This window comes from Vigna umbellata, chromosome 4 (assembly GCF_029865625.1).
Source record: "Vigna umbellata cultivar VRB3 chromosome 4, Vumbellata_1.0, whole genome shotgun sequence".
Taxonomy (NCBI): Eukaryota; Viridiplantae; Streptophyta; class Magnoliopsida; order Fabales; family Fabaceae; genus Vigna; species Vigna umbellata.
Genome location: NC_142168.1, coordinates 69,341,739 through 69,361,983, shown reverse-complemented (window position 1 = coordinate 69,361,983; position 20,245 = coordinate 69,341,739). Strand labels below are relative to the sequence as shown.

Here is a 20,245-nt window from a genome sequence, read left to right as displayed (position 1 = left end):
AAGAAGGTGGACCTTCGTGTTAAAAAATTTAAACACGAGTTTTCCACTTATTTGAATTGTGTTTCTACCTAATTCTGTAGGTTTTTTTTTTTCTTATTTTAGATTTTTTTTGACAAATTTTGTTTATTATGGGTCATAGTTTCCACCATGACCTTATGGATGCATTAAACTTGGAAATAATTTTTGTTTCTATTGAAAATTGATGAACAAGGTGTTTAAACCTTCATGTGAAAAAGTTTACACATACATCCCCACTTATTTGAATTGCGTTTCTTACACAATGTCTACACGATAGTTTTTTCTTATTTTAGGTTTTCTATTGACATATTTGGTTTATTATGTGATCATAATTTCACCATTGATAATCTTAGAGGTTCATTAACATAAGAATGAATATTTTTTCTATTAACATGTCGAAGAAGAGGGTCATTGATAATCTTAGAGGTTCATTAACACGAGAATGAATATTTTTTCAATTTAATATGTTTGAAGAAGGGGGTGAACCTTCTTGTCCAAAATTTTAGTTGAACTATGTTCTCCACCCAATTCTGCAGGTTTTTTTTACTCGTTTTGGATGTTCTCTTTCGATTTATTATGTGGTTATAATTGTTACCATTGATGACCTTAGAGGTGCATTAACTTCATAATAAATATTTTTATTTTAAAAATTTATAAACAAGTATATGGAACAAAAGACAAAATAATCAACCATTAGAAAACGAGATTCAACATAAAAAACAATTTCACTTATATATTTACTTACTTTGCTTTCCCGTTTATTCTGAAATGGCTTCCATTATTGTAAAATAGAAAATCATAACATTCAAACAAACAAAATCAGTCAAATCAAACAAAGAAAGAGAACACCAAACAATAAATCCTATAATGCACAACCATAAAAGAACAAAACAAACCCAAACAAGAATGCAAAACTACTAAGAATAGGAAAAACCTAATTTTCATGAAAAAAAATAATTCTAAAAATTCAAAACAAAGCAAAAACATAAAATTTTCAATGTTGTAAAAAAGAGACCGAAAATCTAAAGCAGAAAACAAAGACAAAATTTAAGGTCAATGAACAACGAGAACTTCAACATGAACAAGGGTGAAATGGTGATTTGATGAATAATGTTCTTTTGTTAATAAGGTCTCAAAACGAAGAAGAATTTTAAATCCTTAATATGAACCCCGAAACCAAATATCTCAAAATGAGTTTTTCACATCACTTCATTCATTAAAAAAAAATCATGTTAATTATACCAAATGACTTTTTTTTGACAATGTTAAAAAGTTGTTAAAAAATGTTATGAATATATCATTACGCTGTTTAGAATGCCTCAATATAAGCAATTTTTTGGGTCTTAATGTCACATAATGCTCCATGATCATGAAAACTGTGGTCTGCGAATTGGAACTAAATCAAGTATAGTCTTTAACACTTTTTGACCCCTCTCTTTTTTTCTCGCTGAAACCACTTTTTGTAAATAGCTAGTTTGGTTAATTAGGATCATGTCATCATTAATCTAGATTCAAGTTGCTTCTCATTTACTAGTTTCTCTCTGTTCTCCAATTTAATTAAATAAAGTAGCAATTTTTTTCTTTTACACTTGTTAGGTACAATATAAAAATTATGTGCAGTTATCAATGAAATATGTGTGGTTATCCAATTGCAATTTATTTTATAAAATAAGTTGTTAATTTTTATGTAATAACATTTAAAGTTAAAATCACCAAAAATTTACAATATGAAATCTTTACACCGTGAATGTGGGAAGTTAAACTTAAATGAAAAGCCCTCAAAAGTAAAGTGGGTGGAAAGTGTCCATCATCACTTTCTTTTTTCAACTATTCACACCATTTTTTCCCTAAAACATCATTGACTAAAATGGACACTTTAGAAGTCCATCATTTTAATTAGACATAAAACATGGAATAAGACATTGCTCTCAATTTATTTTGAAAATAAAATGAAACAATATTAAAAAAGAGAGAACAAGATCAACTCCTAGACTAGGCTCAGAATTAGATACTTCGTGCACTAAAATTGTTTCACATGCGTTTATGGAGAAAATATACAATGTGATGCTGAAATTTAAAAAAAAATATGAATGTATGAAGAGATTTGAAAAGATGAAAATGAAAAAAAAAAATGCATTTGAATATCGACCCGTTATCCAACAAGAGGGCCAATCCAGTAGATCCAGTTGTCATGAAAGTCACCGCTGACAACTGCAGGGCCAAAGGAACGTGCAGGGTTCATGGATCCCCCAGAAAATGGTGCTGCAGCTAAGATGTTTGCACCAACGATGAAACCTATGGCAATGGGTGCAATTGTACCAAGTGAGCCCTTCTTTGGGTCTGCAGCTGTAGCATACACTGTGTACACTAATCCAAATGTGATGATGATCTCAGTAACAACTCCTTCTCCGGCTCCAACTCCCGCAGCAACACCGTGGATAGGAATACTCTGACAACAGATAATGCCCACTATTACTATCTTTTTTCTAACAACAGTATCAGACTTTACTAATTTTAATTATACAGGGCAATAACACATTTACATTTAAATATAAACAAAGATATTTATTTAGTTTCACATTGATTAGGAGTATAGTAAGATGCATGAATGAGAATTTTACCATGTTTGTGACAGTGACACAATTGAAATCTTATATGGATGGGTTGAGTTTGAACTTACATAGCCAGTGACAAACTTGAGGAGAAAGCAGGCCACTATGGAGCCAAGGAGCTGCGCAATCCAGTAGAAGAGACCAGTGAGGATGGTGATGTGACCTCCAAGAGCCAACCCAAAGGTCACAGCAGGGTTAACATGGCCACCAGAAATGTTGGCTCCGACTGAAACAGCAACGAAGAGAGCAAAACCATGGCCAATGGCAACAGCCACCAACCCAGCAGGATCAAGAGCTGCATCTGATGTCAACTTAGCTGCAAAAGATTTGGTACAAGTCAGGTTCAAGTTGAAATTATGGAAACAACGTTTTTCAGGAGTTTGGTTATCCAAAATTTCTGCATGTATACGTACATAGTTCAAAACACTTCGTTTTAAGAGTTGTTTTTTGCAATGTTAGATCTAATAAAGTGTTGTGCTGGTTGAATTAATGTATAAAGAAATGGCATTGCGAATATAGAGGTGTGAGGTTTGTAAATTGTCCATTAAAACAGAAAAACTGACCATAGGCTATGGCTGAACCGACACCAGCAAAAACAAAGAGAAGGGTTGAGATGAACTCAGCAATGTAGGCCTTGATGGAGGCAAAACTAAAAGAATCATCGAAGCGTCCGAATGCTATGCCAGCCATCTTGAGAGATTTTTGTGAGAAGCTGAAAGAAGGTGCAGTTGGGAGTTAGAAATATGGCACAAAAGGCTTCCATATCAGAAGCTATATAAATAGCAGAAATTGTCAAGCACAGTGTAAAGCTTATTAAATAAGTTAAGGAAAATGACACTTGAACAACCATTTTTACAACATTTAGACACGCGCACACGTGTCAAAATCTGAGTGGTCCATTTTCATTTAATTTTTCCAACTGGACCACTCAGATTTTGACACGTGTACGCGTGTTTAAATGTTGTCAAAAATGGTTGTTCAAGTATCATTTTCCATAAGTTAATGACAGCAATGTTATTGGTCGGTTTGTCTATCATTAATTTTAGTTAAAGAACTTGGTTAATGACTTTTGTCAAAAATCTAGTATTCTAAACTTTTTGTTTTTCTAAATTTGAATGTGATAAATAGAAGTAATCTGAGTGAGATATTGAATGCATATTGAAGGTGTTCTTTTTGTGGGAAGCTTAGCTGTCAATGGCGTGAAACGCGATTTATTAGAAATGTCGAGAAGCTGATGAATGATTGGTTCATGTGGGTAGTGTTTGGTGGGGACAACTACAATGCAATGTGAAGCAAATAATCACACAACAAAATGAAGTCAAGATAAATGGAGTACATGAATAACTTTTAAGTAATGGTAGAGTGAGAGACTTTTTAAGTTCATTTGATATAGGATAAAATGGTTATAATAAATAATTTTTTATATTTTTAAAAAAAGTAAAAAATAAAAAAAAATAGTATCAAATGAATGAAAAAAATTATTATATATGTCAATTTATCATTTCTCATATTTAAAATGTCTTTTTGTTTGGGTGTTAATGTCACGTAATGCTCCATGATTTTGAAAAATGTGGTCGGCAAATTGGAGCTAAATAAAGTATAGTCTTTTTAATACATTTTGGCCTCTCTTCTTTTTTATTGCTAAAACGACTTTTTGTAAATAGCTAGTTTGGTTAATTAGGATCATGTCATAATTAATCTAGATTCAAATTGTTTGTCTCATTTTACTAGTTTTTCTGTCCTCTAATTTAATTGAATAAAGTAGCATTTTCTTTCTTTTACACTTCTTGTTAGTTACAATATGCAAATTCTGTGTCTAATTAAATTTTATTTTATAAAATACGTTGTTAATTTTTATGATAATTATATTTAAAAGTTAAAATCATCATAAAATTGACAATATGAAATCTTTAGACTGTGAGAAGTTAAACTTAAATGAAAAGCCCTCAAAAGTAAAGTTGGGTGGAAAGTGTCCATTATCACTCTTTTTTTTTTCACTTTTTTCAACTATTCACATCATTTTTTCCCTAAAACATCATTGACTAAAATGGACACTTTAGAAGTCCATCATTTTAATTAAACATAAAACATGGAATAAGACATTACTCTCAATTTATTTTGAAAATAAAATGAAACAAAGATCATCTCCTTTAGACTAGGCTCAGAATTAGATACTTCGTGCACTAAAATTGTTTTACATGCATTTATGGAGAAAATATACAATGTGATGCTGAAATTTAAAAAAAAAATGAATGTATGAGAGACTTGAAAAGATGAAAATGAAAAAAAAATGCTTTTGAATATCGACCCGTTATCCATCCAGCATGATGATTTTGTCCTCTAACTGGAACATGAAATGTCTGGTAGTTAGTTATGGAGCTTTCGTTACATGTTTTAAACACAGCTTAAAGTTGTTCATTTCTAAGCACCAAAAAAACAAATAGATAGGAACCCTTCTTCCTATACTGATCAATTTTCCAGAAAGATTCATTCATATAAGCCACAATTGCTAATCAAAGAACTTCTCTAAGCTACTTTACAGTTATTTATAGCTGGCAGACCCTTTCCCCTGTTTTAATTTTTCTTATTTTTATCCAAGAAAAAAAAAATGTTTATTTAGTGAAATAAGTGTTTAATATTTTTAATTTAATTACTTCTTAACGGGTATTTTGTTACTATTAAGACAGTAATTCTGCCAAAGGAATCTTTATCTGCCAACTTTTCATATAATAATATTTTTATTTTACTATGAGGTATAAATAATTTAATTTTACTTAATATTTTTGGGCAAAATTTTACTTTTTTGTATTGGATTATTCCAAAATAAATGAAGGTAATTTAACACGAGGGGATGAACGTTAGAGCCGAAAGATTTAAGCTTACTTTATATAGCATATATTTCGTAATCCAAGATCCAATCATTTGGATAAATACAAACTGTCATTGACACACAAAAAAACCAATTACTAAACCGACTTTACTTACTTTCTAACCAAACATGATTAATCTAAAACAGTATTTTGACACCGACGATCATGTCCATAAAAAAAAAAACTAATCTTCAGTACTCTGCAATTTCATAAGAAAACACTAACACTGAAAATTGATCTAACCACAGGCATTTTCTTTAAGTGGTAGAAAGTTTAATATATTTCATGAAGCTACCACTTAAATCCTTATTCCACAGAAAAGATAGTGCGGTAATAATGAACAAAACATCAATCATTCCACCTGCACATTTCCAGGAAAAGGAATTGAAGCACAACAATGATAGTATCCATTTTCGTCGAAAGAAAATCTCTGCGAAAGATGAGCTTCATGAATAAGATACTGCCCCCAGTCCTCCGATCCATACTGCTCAAATATGCCTCGTGCATCAAAAGAATAAACCTTTCTTTTCCACTTAGTCCTAAACACAAGCAGCACATATCAGCTTACTGAGAAATCACCAAAACCTTTACAAAGGAGATTGTCGAGCAGATAAAAAGGGTGGAGGGAGTCGCACCTTTCACTATGTCCCGTGTTCATCACAGTGGCGTGTAGCTGAAAAACAGGAGAAAAATAGAGTTTGGTGTTAAGCTTTCCTAGCACGGCCATGAAAAAAAATAGTATTTCCAAACTTTAATAATCTAATGCTGGAAAGGGATTATCATTCGGATAATTAAAAACTAACTATAATGTACAAAGGGCACTCGGTAAATGGGAATTTGTCCCTCATATACAAATGCTTGGATGATTTATATGCCAAAACATGAGCTGACACGATATTAAGAAAAATCTGACATTCTGAAATGGAAAAATAAAATATATCATAAAAAATTGACATGATAAACAGTAGATCAGTACAGTAAAAATGGCCTTTAATAAAGTAATTTAATTGAAGGTAAGTTCAAACAAACACCTCTTTATAATTTATCCAAAAGCAACAGATATAATTCGGATAAATTTAGTTTACCTTCAGTTTGTGTTTAGCATCACGCTCTAAGACGAGTCCAGCTTCAACATATGCATCAATAATGACTTCTAAAAATGCTTAGAAAAAGACAATTCTTTGAGAACAATATATACTCAAAATCAGCGACCAAACACTGATCCATAATTATATGAGCTTTTCATAAAACTAAAAATGAATCCTTAACTAAGCACCACCTTCCAAAAAAAAAATCAAAAAGAACAATCCACATATGGATACGACAAGCACGTAAAAGACGGCCCTCACTGCCAATTTCTTCCACAGGAGCATATAGAACACTGGCTTTTGCCAAAGAACCTTTCATGAGTTCCTACAAGAGTAAACATAAGTTTCTCTCGTCAAAGATATCAAACAAAATCACAAAGAGGATCAATTTGATAGTAAAAGTTTCTATCATACTCGGTAGGAAATCTTCCAGTGAAGTCTAAAAGTTTACACGCAAGCTTTCAAAAGGGAAATAAAAAACTACATATCAACCTTTTAACTAGTACATTGTTCGATTACATCATTCCCTAAATTTAGTGAATGTACTATTAGGAAGGTCATATTCTACATCTTGTCAGATAAGCAGCACTTCATATGAATAATTTCATTAAAATGGTACTTAAAGTAGATGCATACCAGTCCCTTTAATCTTATAGAGAGTGGCCGATCATCCAAGGCTTCCATAACTTTCGAGGAGATACTCTACACCGCATCAAAAACATAAATGAAAAAAATCTAATTCTTAGAATATATTATTATGATGAATTTAACAAAACTTACCTGCAGGACCTCAGTGGCTGTCTTAATTCGTTCTTTGTTCCATAGCTTAAGCATCAGTACTGTAAGGTGAAATGTTTTAGGCCTGATGAATATAGATTTGTCAATACCCAGATCTGCAAGTGCAATATAACAGAAAAGCTGTTATTTAGCATAAACATGTGATCCCTGCTGAGTTTTTACATGACAGTGAATTCATTAACCATGAAAACAACTGGTTACTAGGTAATATGGATATGTTTTAGGGTTTGGGGAAGTAGCCATGACACCCTATATAATTTAACAAGAATTCAGGGAACAAGATCCACAAGCGGAAATTGTGGAGAACAGTAATATAACAAAGCACGTGAAATGGATATAATTTCACTGTTGATTCAAATTCCCTCAGCTATGAATATCGTAAACAAAGGAAACCAGATTGTTTTGATACCGGATGAAGCAGCAGACTGGAATGCTTTAGGTTTGTAACTGACAGGGGTATCTCGGTAAGATTAACTTTATGTTCAACTGCAACACCAGCATTTTTACCTTTGGTGTCAGTAGCACCCTTCTCTTCATTGGAATCAGTATAAGTGCTCCTATCCTTGTAAGAAACATTTCCCAAAATTGAGTGTTCAAAATTAATGAGTTTCTTAACTAACTCAGGATGAATTGCCAGTGGAATGGATATGAAGTGTGAATAATCAACGTTTCGACTATTAACACTCTGTCATAAAAACAAGAAAACACCAGAATATTAGTCTGTGACTGCAAAGTAAACATAGGAAACAAAAAGAAAAAATGAGATAAATATAATCAAAGAGGCCTGTTGAATCTGAGAGACTGCCGACAGGAAAACTGACCTCATCAATTATATCCTGTATCCTCTCTGAAGCTGAATTCACACTGTCGATTGAAATGCCTTCAATGGCTGCAACAGACATTTATATTGAATAGTTTAGAGATCAAATTCCGTTCCACTCTTATGAGCGTAATCATGGTTGAGAGGAGCTCCCAGGCTATAGAGGAGGGTGGAGCCTCTACTTTAAACAGAAGTTCTGTATCACACTCAATCAATCTCATGCTCCTGTCAAACATATTTATGTTTTGGCCTTTCAAAGGAATTGGACTTTTGCTTAGAAAGAGTGAACAAACACAACTTGAACCAAAGACCTATTGACATCATTATGATTGTCAAATGACAATACGCTCTATTCTTTTGAACAAAAGAGAATTATAACAAATCAAATATAACTTAAATATCTCAAAGAATGACAATAATCAATGTCATAACACAAACATGGAAAAGGATAACTATCTCATAGCTGACCAACACAAGATAGACAGCAGATTAGGTAACCAAAACTTACAAATGAAATCGTCATCTTTTGAAGTAGGCATTATTATTTTAACCCCCGTCTCCTCTTCTATCCTTTTCTGTGTGGATCCCCTGAAATAGTATCAAGTATATAGAAGCATTTAATTTAATTAACATGTCATAAGAACAATCCTCTACCCTTTCCCTTTGATAATAATAACAGCAACAAGATTTGGGCAATCGTATCCCACATGGTGTAGGCAACATGAATCTCAAGTCAAAATTGATACAATTCTTGACATGAATATAACTATTCTTTTCAGCCTATTTTATCGAAGCATATTTTCCTCTGTCCCTTCAAAATCATAAAAATATTTTTCTTTAGCACTTTCACCTATGTTTTTTATACCTATAATTAGAAATCATTATAATAGGGAGAAAAGGAGGGTCAAAGGGGTTATATTCTGTATATAAATAAAGGTAGAGGGAATCAGAGAGGGGTATTGAGCAATTTTATAAAATAGAGACGCAAGATTTACACAATCTTGAGAGGGTAGGACTATTCCATAATCTGAGAAGCTTTTACGTTCTTGACTTGTAATTCTTTCTACTTCACATTGGAGGAGCCTGTTATTGCAATTAAAGTTTACATTTTTCATATTCCATCCCAGACAGTTTCTATCAATGTCATATTGAGCCTCTCCTTATCTGATATTTATCTACTTCAAGTTGGTTAAGAAATGTTATTATTAATGCCATTATGCCAAAGAGAAATTAAAATGTAGGTTTTACCATGGTCCTTTAATAAAACGAAATAGAGAAGCACCAACCTGCAGAACAAACACAAAATTAAAACAGAGATGAAAGACTAAAGCATTTGACTGTCCAACATAATCAGAAAAGAGACCAAAACCAAGGACCAAGAAAGATAGTTCGAATGAAATATTCTGAAAAAGCAACAAATAGCAAACAATTAAAACTATGGAAAGATTCAAATAAAATCTAGGAGAGAACATATCAGTAACATAAGCTTTAATGAAAGTCTTCTTATGAATTCCTTCCTTATTTTGTTGAATTCATAACAAATTGACTAATTCTAGCACTAGAGTAACCTCTAACGTACATGAAGCAGCCAATACTGCATGAAACCTAAACATAACGAGCAAGAACTAACTAAAGATGTATGGTCAGCATGTAACAGACGCAAAGAACAAATATTGGTTTGTATCTTCGTAAATATGAACTATCAATTCAAGTAAAGTAAAAGGATGTGAAAAATTATAATCTTGCCTGCACAGAAATTGAATGCTTTTCAGAGGAGACAGAAGAATCTCCTCGAAGCACTCTGTTTTCAACATTATCCTGCAATTGGCTTGAACTAGTAGCTGATTTAGCTATTGCATCAGTAGCTACCTTCATGACATGATCATTTGAAACAGTGGTAGATGTGCTGCCGCCCGTTTCCTGAACTGTGCCTCGATCTGACTCAACAATTGCACCTTTATCAAGCTTTCGTAAAAACCAGATCATATAATATGAATAACCGGCCTACCCAGACTCTTATCCTACGGAGTAATAAGTATCATGTTTTTCAAAAATCACACTACCCCATAGCATCGAGTGATTGTCAAGTAAATAGCATGAAATATACAAAAATGCTAATTTTGATTGAGGAACTAGACCGTATGCATATAAATATAAGAAAAAAGCAACTGGTTCCAAAATGTCGCATTTCGCAAAAGAAATAATAAAAATCATAGGCATAACACAAAATTGTTGGTAGTTGCTACAACCGGAAGTTGAACAGCGGCATGTCCCAGGACAAAAAAAGACAAACCTTCACAAGCACTGGCCTTAGTGGCAACTGGTCTCCATATAGAATTCACATTTTTCTGTTCCATGCTAAGGTCTTCAAGATATATTTTCTTCTGCCTACCACCCGTCATAAAAAAAAATCAGAAGATAACTCCAAGTGTGTGCTCAAACACAATAGTTTTAAAATTGCAGATCATAACATTGATATCGAGATACCAAATTCGCAGTTCCTGATTTTGTGAGAAAAATTGTTTGTTAGACGAACCTGGTGAGAGACCTGCTGCAAGGTATTATCCCAACGAATGGATAAGGATGTGTGCTCAAATGTGGGCTGAGGGCAAGGCCTGTTTGGTGAGTTCAATTTTTCTTTTTTCTTTCTTTATTTTGTTTAAAGTTTTTCTATTAAGAAAGATTCGACTTGAGGTAACGGAGTTTTATTTTGTCGAATTGTTTCCAATATCCAAACACGGCGTATTGGCACGTTCTAATGTGCGCTGGGAGCGTAGGAATAAGTTTCGACATGGCGTGGGTGAGTCAGCAACTGACGTGTGACGTCTGGGTGAATTTTATGTTTTCGTGGCAAAAAACCTTCGTCTCTATTTTTACAACAATTTACGGTAATAAAGTTCGTGAACAAGCTAAACATAAGGTAAGTGTGGTTTTTTTAATCTTGTTTTCTAATAGTTGATTGTTTTTGTTTTTGCACACAAAAGTCCGGACACTTGTTCACAATTTTTTAATATAAAAAATATCCATTTTGGTGTTCATCCATCTATACAAGGTCATGAATGGTGTCAACTATAACAACCTAATAAACCAAATTTGGCAATGGAACAAAATTTGGACACGAAATTTCACTTTTTTTTCTTCATAAATGTTTAATAGAAAAAATATTCATTCTCGTACTTCTAAAGTCATCAATGGTAGAAATTATGACCGAATAATAAATCAAATTTATCAATTGAACATTCAAAATGATAAAAAAAACTGTAAAATTAGGTGGGGAGCATAGTTTGATTAAGTGAGGACCTACGTATAAACTTTTTTATAAAAAGGTCGACAAACTTTTTCACATATTTTTTGAAAAAATTATTAATTTACATGTTAATGCAATATCAATTGCAGGATTTAAAACCACATAACAAACGAAATCTATAATCAAAACATTCAAAATGAGTAAAAAAAACTATAGAATTGGTTAAGGAGGATAGTAAACCAAATTTGTCAACAAAAAATCTAAAATGAGAAAAAAAATAATTTGGTCCTCACTTATTTGAAGTGTGTTCCCAACCTAATTTTGAAGAATTTTTTTACTCGTTTTTCATATTCTGTTGACAATTTGGTTTATTATGTTGTCTTAATTCCTACCATTGATGATGTTAGGTGTGTGATGGAGCTGTCGCGGCCGCACAAAATTTGTGCATAAAAGAATGCAGTATAGACTAAGAACTAAGAAGTGATTCCTAGGTCGTCTCTCAAGGACCAAATATACACGAAAGGGGGGGTTTGTGATTTTTTGGTTTGACAGAGAAAAATAAATTAAAACTTACTGGAATTTAAATAAGAGAACAAAATTTAAAAACACTGAAATAAATTTTAAACATTGTAAAAACTGAACGGAAAAACATGGTAAAAATAGAAGACGTTTGAAAATAAAACAAACGGTAAAACGCAATGATAGAAATTAACAGTACAGAAAATACTGAACGATAAATTTAACAGATAAAAACATTTAACTGAAAATGGAATTCATCACAAATTGAACACTTAAATTAAAATTCTGTACACTACAAGTAAAAAGGAAACGAGCAAAGGTGACACATTCAGAAATGAAAACTATGGCAATGTTGAAAATAAATTACAGAGAAGTTTGGAAGAGGAAGAGGCAAGAGCCTCTTCCCAGACGTGAGTGGTTCCTACACTACTCCTCAAATTCCCCCCTCTCTTCTGCTGCTGCTCTTCTCATTTTATTGCCAATTCTCTGATTTCTTTACTCAATTAATGAGCAAGTAGGACCTCCATTTTGTGGTGTCCGTTTCCAGCCCAAGATTCACGTGAATTCCCTTCCAGCTTTCCATTCTAAACTGCTGTAGCTTCCTCTACTACCATGTCCGTGAACTCCTCTTTGCTTTAGACCGTTCCATTCTCTTTTCCATTATCCAAGTTGCCATCCATGTCACCATGCACCAACCCACCTCTTGTCTTTTTCCTCTAGCACTTTTGACTTTCAATTCAAATCACTACAATTACAACAGCAACGGTTTTCTCATCACGGTGCTACTGCTGGATGGGCTTCTTCTCCCGTGACTGCGGTCGTTGTGTGTAGGCCATGGTTGTGACGCCTCCTAGCTGGACCGTGGCAGCACCTCCAGACGTGCGGACCAGCTGCTGCTGGAACAATGAAGATGTGGGGAGCGTGTGCTGCTGGACTGCTGCACCATCATGAACTGGACTGTGTCTCCCTTCTCGGTTTCTTTCTTCAATAACCCCAAGATGATGATAATTCTTCTCTCCAAAAAGAAACGTTGAAAAGTAAAAACAAGCAAGTGGTAGCTGGATTTCAAAGCTCTCCTCTTCTTGGACCAGCTGCTCCTTCTTTACTTCCAGTAGGTTGCTCCAACACGTTCTCCTATTCTCTTCTCTTCTAGCAAGCACCGTGATATGCACTTCTTCAACTCATGGTAGCACAAGCTTGAAACCAAGACACCTCTTCTCCTTTCACACGTTGCACATCTTTCTCCTCCTCCACGGCTGTTTCAACTTGGGCTAGATTCCAACGTGTCTCCTTTCTTTCACACTTCCATCTTCCTCTCCTTCATCCTTCCAAACCTGAACCAATGAAAAAGATTTAAGAAGTCTTCTCGGTGGTGGCTGCTCCAAGCTGGACGTCTTCCTCTCCAAGTGCTACGTGAGTTGCTGCATGAAGGTGCTGGATGGTGAAGACGTCTCTTGAGCTAACGTGTTGCTTCTAATATGCCACAACACTTCATTTACTCAAAAAATCCAAAAGTTTCTCTTTTTCATGTGGTCCCTTTTTATTCCATTGTTGAAGCCTCTTTCTTTAAAAGCCGTGAGTTGCACAAGGTGGTCCCCATTCTCTTTGATTCTTACTTCCACTAAAATTCAGAACTTCTCTTGGCCGTGATATGCTCCCTATCCATCAACTAAATTCCAAAATAACTTTGAATAGGGAATAAGATGTGAGTGGTGGCCCCTTGTGTTTTTTTTCTTCAATTAATGGCAAAGAAGCCACTTAGAAATCACGTTCAGTCAAGAAAGAGTGTGACTTCCACTTTTATTCCAATCAAAACAATGTGTTGAAGCTTGTAGCATCCTTTGTCGTGCAAAAATATGAGAGGCCGTGTGCTTGTTGCTGGTTTCATATGTCCATCGTAAAGTTTTCACTTTTTGAATTCAAGTTTCTTAAATGAATTTTTACTTTTAATCTCATTTTAGTTTAGCATGTAATTGATGAGAAATTTCTCCAAGCCCAGTTTCAGCACTGGCCCCAAGCCCAGTTTCCACACTGGTCCCCAAGCCCAGTTTCACGCTGGTCCCAAGCCCAGTTTTCACACTGGCCCCAAAAGCCCAGTTTCCACACTGGCCCCCAAGCCCAGTTTCCACACTGGCCCCCAAGCCCAGTTTCAGCACTGGCCCCCAAGCCCAGTTTCCACACTGGCCCCCAAGCCCAGTTTTCACACTGGCCCCCAAGCCCAGTTTTCACACTGGCCCCCAAGCCCAGTTTCCACACTGGCCCCCAAGCCCAGTTTCCACACTGGCCCACAAAGCCCAATTTCCACATTGGCCCCAAGCCCAGTTTCCACACTGGTCCCCAAGTCCAGTTTCACGCTGGTCCCAAGCCCAGTTTTCACACTGGCCCCAAAAGCCCAGTTTCCACACTGGCCCCCAAGCCCAGTTTCCACACTGGCCCCCAAGCCCAGTTTCAGCACTGGCCCCCAAGCCCAGTTTCCACACTGGCCCCCAAGCCCAGTTTTCACACTGGCCCCCAAGCCCAGTTTCCACACTGGCCCCCAAGCCCAGTTTCCACACTGGCCCACAAAGCCCAATTTCCACATTGGCCCCAAGCCCAGTTTCCACACTGGCCCACAAAGCCCAGTTTCCACATTGGCCCCAAGCCCAGTTTTCACACTGGCCCCAAAAGCCCAGTTTTCACACTGGCCCCAAGCCCAGTTTTCACGCTGGCCCCCAAGCCCAGCTTCCACGCTGGCCCCCAAGCCCAGTTTCCACGCTGGCCCCCAAGCCCAATTTCCACACTGGCCCACAAAGCCCAATTTCCACATTGGCCCCAAGCCCAGTTTCCACACTGGCCCACAAAGTCCCAAAATATTATCCAACAATTTTCCTGCATTCAATAATGTAAATAATTAGTCTCAAATAATTCAAATTAATTAAAATAAGAATTTCTGATCAAATTGAGCACAATTTACAAAAACAGAAAAATACTGGACAAATAAGCACAATTCCCCGATTAATTTTAGCATAATAAACTAACTGAAGTGAAGAAAATAATGATTCATCAGTGTGCATTAGCACGAGAATGACTATTTTTTTGTATTTAACATTTGTGAAAAAGAAGGTGGACCTTCGTGTTAAAAAATTTAAACACGAGTTTTCACTTATTTGAATTGTGTTTTCTACCTAATTCTGTAGGTTTTTTTTTCTTATTTTAGATTTTTTGTTGACAAATTTTGTTTATTAAGTGGTCATAGTTCCACCATGACCTTATGGATGCATTAACTTGAAAATGAATTTTTGTTTCTATTGAAAATTGATGAACAAGTGTTTAAACCTTCATGTGAAAAAGTTTACACATACATCCCCACTTATTTGAATTGCGTTTCTTACCGAATTCTACACGATAGTTTTTTTCTTATTTTAGGTTTTCTATTGACATATTTGGTTTATTATGTGATCATAATTTCACCATTGATAATCTTAGAGGTGCATTAACATAAGAATGAATATTTTTTCTATTAAACATGTCGAAGAAGAGGGTCATTGATAATCTTAGAGGTTCATTAACACGAGAATGAATATTTTTTCAATTTAATATGTTTGAAGAAGGGGGTGAACCTTCTTGTCCAAAATTTTAGTTGAACTATGTTCTCCACCCAATTCTGCAGGTTTTTTTTACTCGTTTTGGATGTTCTCTTTCGATTTATTATGTGGTTATAATTGTTACCATTGATGACCTTAGAGGTGCATTAACTTCATAATAAATATTTTTTATTTTAAAAATTTATAAACAAGTATATGGAACAAAAGACAAAATAATCAACCATTAGAAAACGAGATTCAACATAAAAAAACAATTTCACTTATATATATTTACTTACTTTGCTTTCCCGTTTATTCTGAAATGGCTTCCATTATTGTAAAAATAGAAAATCATAACATTCAAACAAACAAAATCAGTCAAATCAACGAAAGAGGACACCAAACAATAAATCCTATAATGCACAACCATAAAAGAACAAAACAAACCCAAACAAGAATGCAAAACTAAGAAATAGGAAAAACCTAATTTTCATGAAAAAAAATAATTCTAAAAATTCAAAACAAAGCAAAAAAACATAAAATTTTCAATGTTGTAAAAAAGAGACCGAAAATCTAAAGCAGAAAACAAAGACAAAAATTTAAGGTCAATGAACAACAGAACTTCAACATGAACAAGGGTGAAATGGTGATTTGATGAATAATGTTCTTTTGTTAATAAGGTCTCAAAACGAAGAAGAATTTTAAATCCTTAATATGAACCCACGAAACCAAATATCTCAAAATGAGTTTTTCACATCACTTCATTCATTAAAAAAATCATGTTAATTATACCAATGACTTTTTTTTGACAATGTTAAAAAGTTGTTAAAAAAATGTTATGAATATATCATTACGCTGTTTAGAATGCCTCAATATAAGCAATTTTTTGGGTCTTAATGTCACATAATGCTCCATGATCATGAAAACTGTGGTCTGCGAATTGGAACTAAATCAAGTATAGTCTTTAACACTTTTTGACCCCTCTCTTTTTTTCTCGCTGAAACCACTTTTTGTAAATAGCTAGTTTGGTTAATTAGGATCATGTCATCATTAATCTAGATTCAAGTTGCTTCTCATTTTACTAGTTTCTCTGTTCTCCAATTTAATTAAATAAAGTAGCAATTTTTTTCTTTTACACTTGTTAGGTACAATATAAAAATTATGTGCATTATCAATGAAAATATTGTGTGGTTATCCAATTGCAATTTATTTTATAAAATAAGTTGTTAATTTTTATGTAATAACATTTAAAAGTTAAAATCACCAAAAAATTTACAATATGAAATCTTTACACCGTGAATGTGGGAAGTTAAACTTAAATGAAAAGCCCTCAAAAGTAAAGTTGGGTGGAAAGTGTCCATCATCACTTTCTTTTTTCAACTATTCACACCATTTTTTCCCTAAAACATCATTGACTAAAATGGACACTTTAGAAGTCCATCATTTTAATTAGACATAAAACATGGAATAAGACATTGCTCTCAATTTATTTTGAAAATAAAATGAAACAATATTAAAAAAGAGAGAACAAGATCAACTCCTAGACTAGGCTCAGAATTAGATACTTCGTGCACTAAAATTGTTTCACATGCGTTTATGGAGAAAATATACAATGTGATGCTGAAATTTAAAAAAAAATGAATGTATGAAGAGATTTGAAAAGATGAAAATGAAAAAAAAAAATGCATTTGAATATCGACCCGTTATCCAACAAGAGGGCCAATCCAGTAGATCCAGTTGTCATGAAAGTCACCGCTGACAACTGCAGGGCCAAAGGAACGTGCAGGGTTCATGGATCCCCCAGAAAATGGTGCTGCAGCTAAGATGTTTGCACCAACGATGAAACCTATGGCAATGGGTGCAATTGTACCAAGTGAGCCCTTCTTTGGGTCTGCAGCTGTAGCATACACTGTGTACACTAATCCAAATGTGATGATGATCTCAGTAACAACTCCTTCTCCGGCTCCAACTCCCGCAGCAACACCGTGGATAGGAATACTCTGACAACAGATAATGCCCACTATTACTATCTTTTTTCTAACAACAGTATCAGACTTTACTAATTTTAATTATACAGGGCAATAACACATTTACATTTAAATATAAACAAAGATATTTATTTAGTTTCACATTGATTAGGAGTATAGTAAGATGCATGAATGAGAATTTTACCATGTTTGTGACAGTGACACAATTGAAATCTTATATGGATGGGTTGAGTTTGAACTTACATAGCCAGTGACAAACTTGAGGAGAAAGCAGGCCACTATGGAGCCAAGGAGCTGCGCAATCCAGTAGAAGAGACCAGTGAGGATGGTGATGTGACCTCCAAGAGCCAACCCAAAGGTCACAGCAGGGTTAACATGGCCACCAGAAATGTTGGCTCCGACTGAAACAGCAACGAAGAGAGCAAAACCATGGCCAATGGCAACAGCCACCAACCCAGCAGGATCAAGAGCTGCATCTGATGTCAACTTAGCTGCAAAAGATTTGGTACAAGTCAGGTTCAAGTTGAAATTATGGAAACAACGTTTTTCAGGAGTTTGGTTATCCAAAATTTCTGCATGTATACGTACATAGTTCAAAACACTTCGTTTTAAGAGTTGTTTTTTGCAATGTTAGATCTAATAAAGTGTTGTGCTGGTTGAATTAATGTATAAAGAAATGGCATTGCGAATATAGAGGTGTGAGGTTTGTAAATTGTCCATTAAAACAGAAAAACTGACCATAGGCTATGGCTGAACCGACACCAGCAAAAACAAAGAGAAGGGTTGAGATGAACTCAGCAATGTAGGCCTTGATGGAGGCAAAACTAAAAGAATCATCGAAGCGTCCGAATGCTATGCCAGCCATCTTGAGAGATTTTTGTGAGAAGCTGAAAGAAGGTGCAGTTGGGAGTTAGAAATATGGCACAAAAGGCTTCCATATCAGAAGCTATATAAATAGCAGAAATTGTCAAGCACAGTGTAAAGCTTATTAAATAAGTTAAGGAAAATGACACTTGAACAACCATTTTTTACAACATTTAGACACGCGCACACGTGTCAAAATCTGAGTGGTCCATTTTCATTTAATTTTTCCAACTGGACCACTCAGATTTTGACACGTGTACGCGTGTTTAAATGTTGTCAAAAATGGTTGTTCAAGTATCATTTTCCATAAGTTAATGACAGCAATGTTATTGGTCGGTTTGTCTAACATTAATTTTAGTTAAAGAACTTGGTTAATGACTTTTGTCAAAAATCTAGTATTCTAAACTTTTTGTTTTTCTAAATTTGAATGTGATAAATAGAAGTAATCTGAGTGAGATATTGAATGCATATTGAAGGTGTTCTTTTTGTGGGAAGCTTAGCTGTCAATGGCGTGAAACGCGATTTATTAGAAATGTCGAGAAGCTGATGAATGATTGGTTCATGTGGGTAGTGTTTGGTGGGGACAACTACAATGCAATGTGAAGCAAATAATCACACAACAAAATGAAGTCAAGATAAATGGAGTACATGAATAACTTTTAAGTAATGGTAGAGTGAGAGACTTTTTAAGTTCATTTGATATAGGATAAAATGGTTATAAATAAATAATTTTTTATATTTTTAAAAAAAGTAAAAAATAAAAAAAAATAGTATCAAATGAATGAAAAAAATTAATTATATATGTCAATTTATCATTTCTCATATTTAAAATGTCTTTTTGTTTGGGTGTTAATGTCACGTAATGCTCCATGATTTTGAAAAATGTGGTCGGCAAATTGGAGCTAAATAAAGTATAGTCTTTTTAATACATTTTGGCCTCTCTTCTTTTTTATTGCTAAAACGACTTTTTGTAAATAGCTAGTTTGGTTAATTAGGATCATGTCATAATTAATCTAGATTCAAATTGTTTGTCTCATTTTACTAGTTTTTCTGTCCTCTAATTTAATTGAATAAAGTAGCATTTTCTTTCTTTTACACTTCTTGTTAGTTACAATATGCAAATTCTGTGTCTAATTAAATTTTATTTTATAAAATACGTTGTTAATTTTTATGATAATTATATTTAAAAGTTAAAATCATCATAAAATTGACAATATGAAATCTTTAGACTGTGAGAAGTTAAACTTAAATGAAAAGCCCTCAAAAGTAAAGTTGGGTGGAAAGTGTCCATTATCACTCTTTTTTTTTTCACTTTTTTCAACTATTCACATCATTTTTTCCCTAAAACATCATTGACTAAAATGGACACTTTAGAAGTCCATCATTTTAATTAAACATAAAACATGGAATAAGACATTACTCTCAATTTATTTTGAAAATAAAATGAAACAAAGATCATCTCCTTTAGACTAGGCTCAGAATTAGATACTTCGTGCACTAAAATTGTTTTACATGCATTTATGGAGAAAATATACAATGTGATGCTGAAATTTAAAAAAAAAAAAATGAATGTATGAGAGACTTGAAAAGATGAAAATGAAAAAAAAAAATGCTTTTGAATATCGACCCGTTATCCATCCAGCATGATGATTTTGTCCTCTAACTGGAACATGAAATGTCTGGTAGTTAGTTATGGAGCTTTCGTTACATGTTTTAAACACAGCTTAAAGTTGTTCATTTCTAAGCACCAAAAAAACAAATAGATAGGAACCCTTCTTCCTATACTGATCAATTTTCCAGAAAGATTCATTCATATAAGCCACAATTGCTAATCAAAGAACTTCTCTAAGCTACTTTA

The 20,245-nt window shown here is 34.0% G+C and overlaps 3 protein-coding genes across 3 annotated transcripts; all 3 read right to left on the bottom strand.

Moving 5' to 3' along the window:
* Window positions 1–2,155: 2,155 nt before the first annotated feature.
* LOC148201080 (aquaporin TIP2-1-like) lies at window positions 2,156–3,446 on the bottom strand. Its single transcript, XM_088112384.1, has 3 exons — window positions 3,194–3,446; window positions 2,699–2,946; window positions 2,156–2,467 (listed from the first exon to the last, which is right to left on the bottom strand). Exons 1-3 carry the CDS (start codon window positions 3,318–3,320, stop codon window positions 2,171–2,173), a joined length of 672 nt encoding a protein of 223 aa, XP_087968510.1. The 5' UTR covers window positions 3,321–3,446; the 3' UTR covers window positions 2,156–2,170.
* Window positions 3,447–5,666: 2,220 nt separating this feature from the next.
* LOC148201079 (uncharacterized) lies at window positions 5,667–10,834 on the bottom strand. The gene is made up of 13 exons (XM_088113519.1): window positions 10,743–10,834; window positions 10,500–10,590; window positions 9,953–10,143; window positions 9,455–9,492; window positions 8,715–8,794; window positions 8,208–8,275; window positions 7,894–8,071; window positions 7,369–7,481; window positions 7,225–7,290; window positions 6,823–6,913; window positions 6,586–6,653; window positions 6,136–6,173; window positions 5,667–6,039 (listed from the first exon to the last, which is right to left on the bottom strand). The coding sequence occupies exons 2-13, from the start codon at window positions 10,561–10,563 to the stop codon at window positions 5,853–5,855; spliced, it is 1,182 nt and encodes a 393-aa protein (XP_087969645.1). The 5' UTR covers window positions 10,564–10,590; window positions 10,743–10,834; the 3' UTR covers window positions 5,667–5,852.
* Window positions 10,835–17,238: 6,404 nt separating this feature from the next.
* LOC148201078 (aquaporin TIP2-1-like) lies at window positions 17,239–18,514 on the bottom strand. Its single transcript, XM_088112386.1, has 3 exons — window positions 18,262–18,514; window positions 17,767–18,014; window positions 17,239–17,535 (listed from the first exon to the last, which is right to left on the bottom strand). Exons 1-3 carry the CDS (start codon window positions 18,386–18,388, stop codon window positions 17,239–17,241), a joined length of 672 nt encoding a protein of 223 aa, XP_087968512.1. The 5' UTR covers window positions 18,389–18,514.
* Between the last annotated feature and the right edge of the window lie 1,731 nt (window positions 18,515–20,245).

Bases quoted from the DNA above. Each gene is read 5' to 3' on its own strand.
- LOC148201080 (XM_088112384.1), bottom strand. From the start codon at position 3,320: ATGGCTGGCATAGCATTCGGACGCTTCGATGATTCTTTTAGTTTTGCC. The intron at 2,947-3,193 runs GTCAGTTTTTCT...AATCTTTTGCAG, and splicing joins CGGTTCAGCCATAGCCTATG to CTAAGTTGACATCAGATGCA. The intron at 2,468-2,698 runs GTAAGTTCAAAC...ATCTGTTGTCAG, and splicing joins TCAAGTTTGTCACTGGCTAT to AGTATTCCTATCCACGGTGT.
- LOC148201079 (XM_088113519.1), bottom strand. From the start codon at position 10,563: ATGGAACAGAAAAATGTGAATTCTATATGGAGACCAGTTGCCACTAAG. The intron at 8,072-8,207 runs GTCAGTTTTCCT...TTTTTATGACAG, and splicing joins TACAGGATATAATTGATGAG to AGTGTTAATAGTCGAAACGT. The intron at 6,654-6,822 runs GTATCCATATGT...AAGCATTTTTAG, and splicing joins CCGTCTTTTACGTGCTTGTC to AAGTCATTATTGATGCATAT.
- LOC148201078 (XM_088112386.1), bottom strand. From the start codon at position 18,388: ATGGCTGGCATAGCATTCGGACGCTTCGATGATTCTTTTAGTTTTGCC. The intron at 18,015-18,261 runs GTCAGTTTTTCT...AATCTTTTGCAG, and splicing joins CGGTTCAGCCATAGCCTATG to CTAAGTTGACATCAGATGCA. The intron at 17,536-17,766 runs GTAAGTTCAAAC...ATCTGTTGTCAG, and splicing joins TCAAGTTTGTCACTGGCTAT to AGTATTCCTATCCACGGTGT.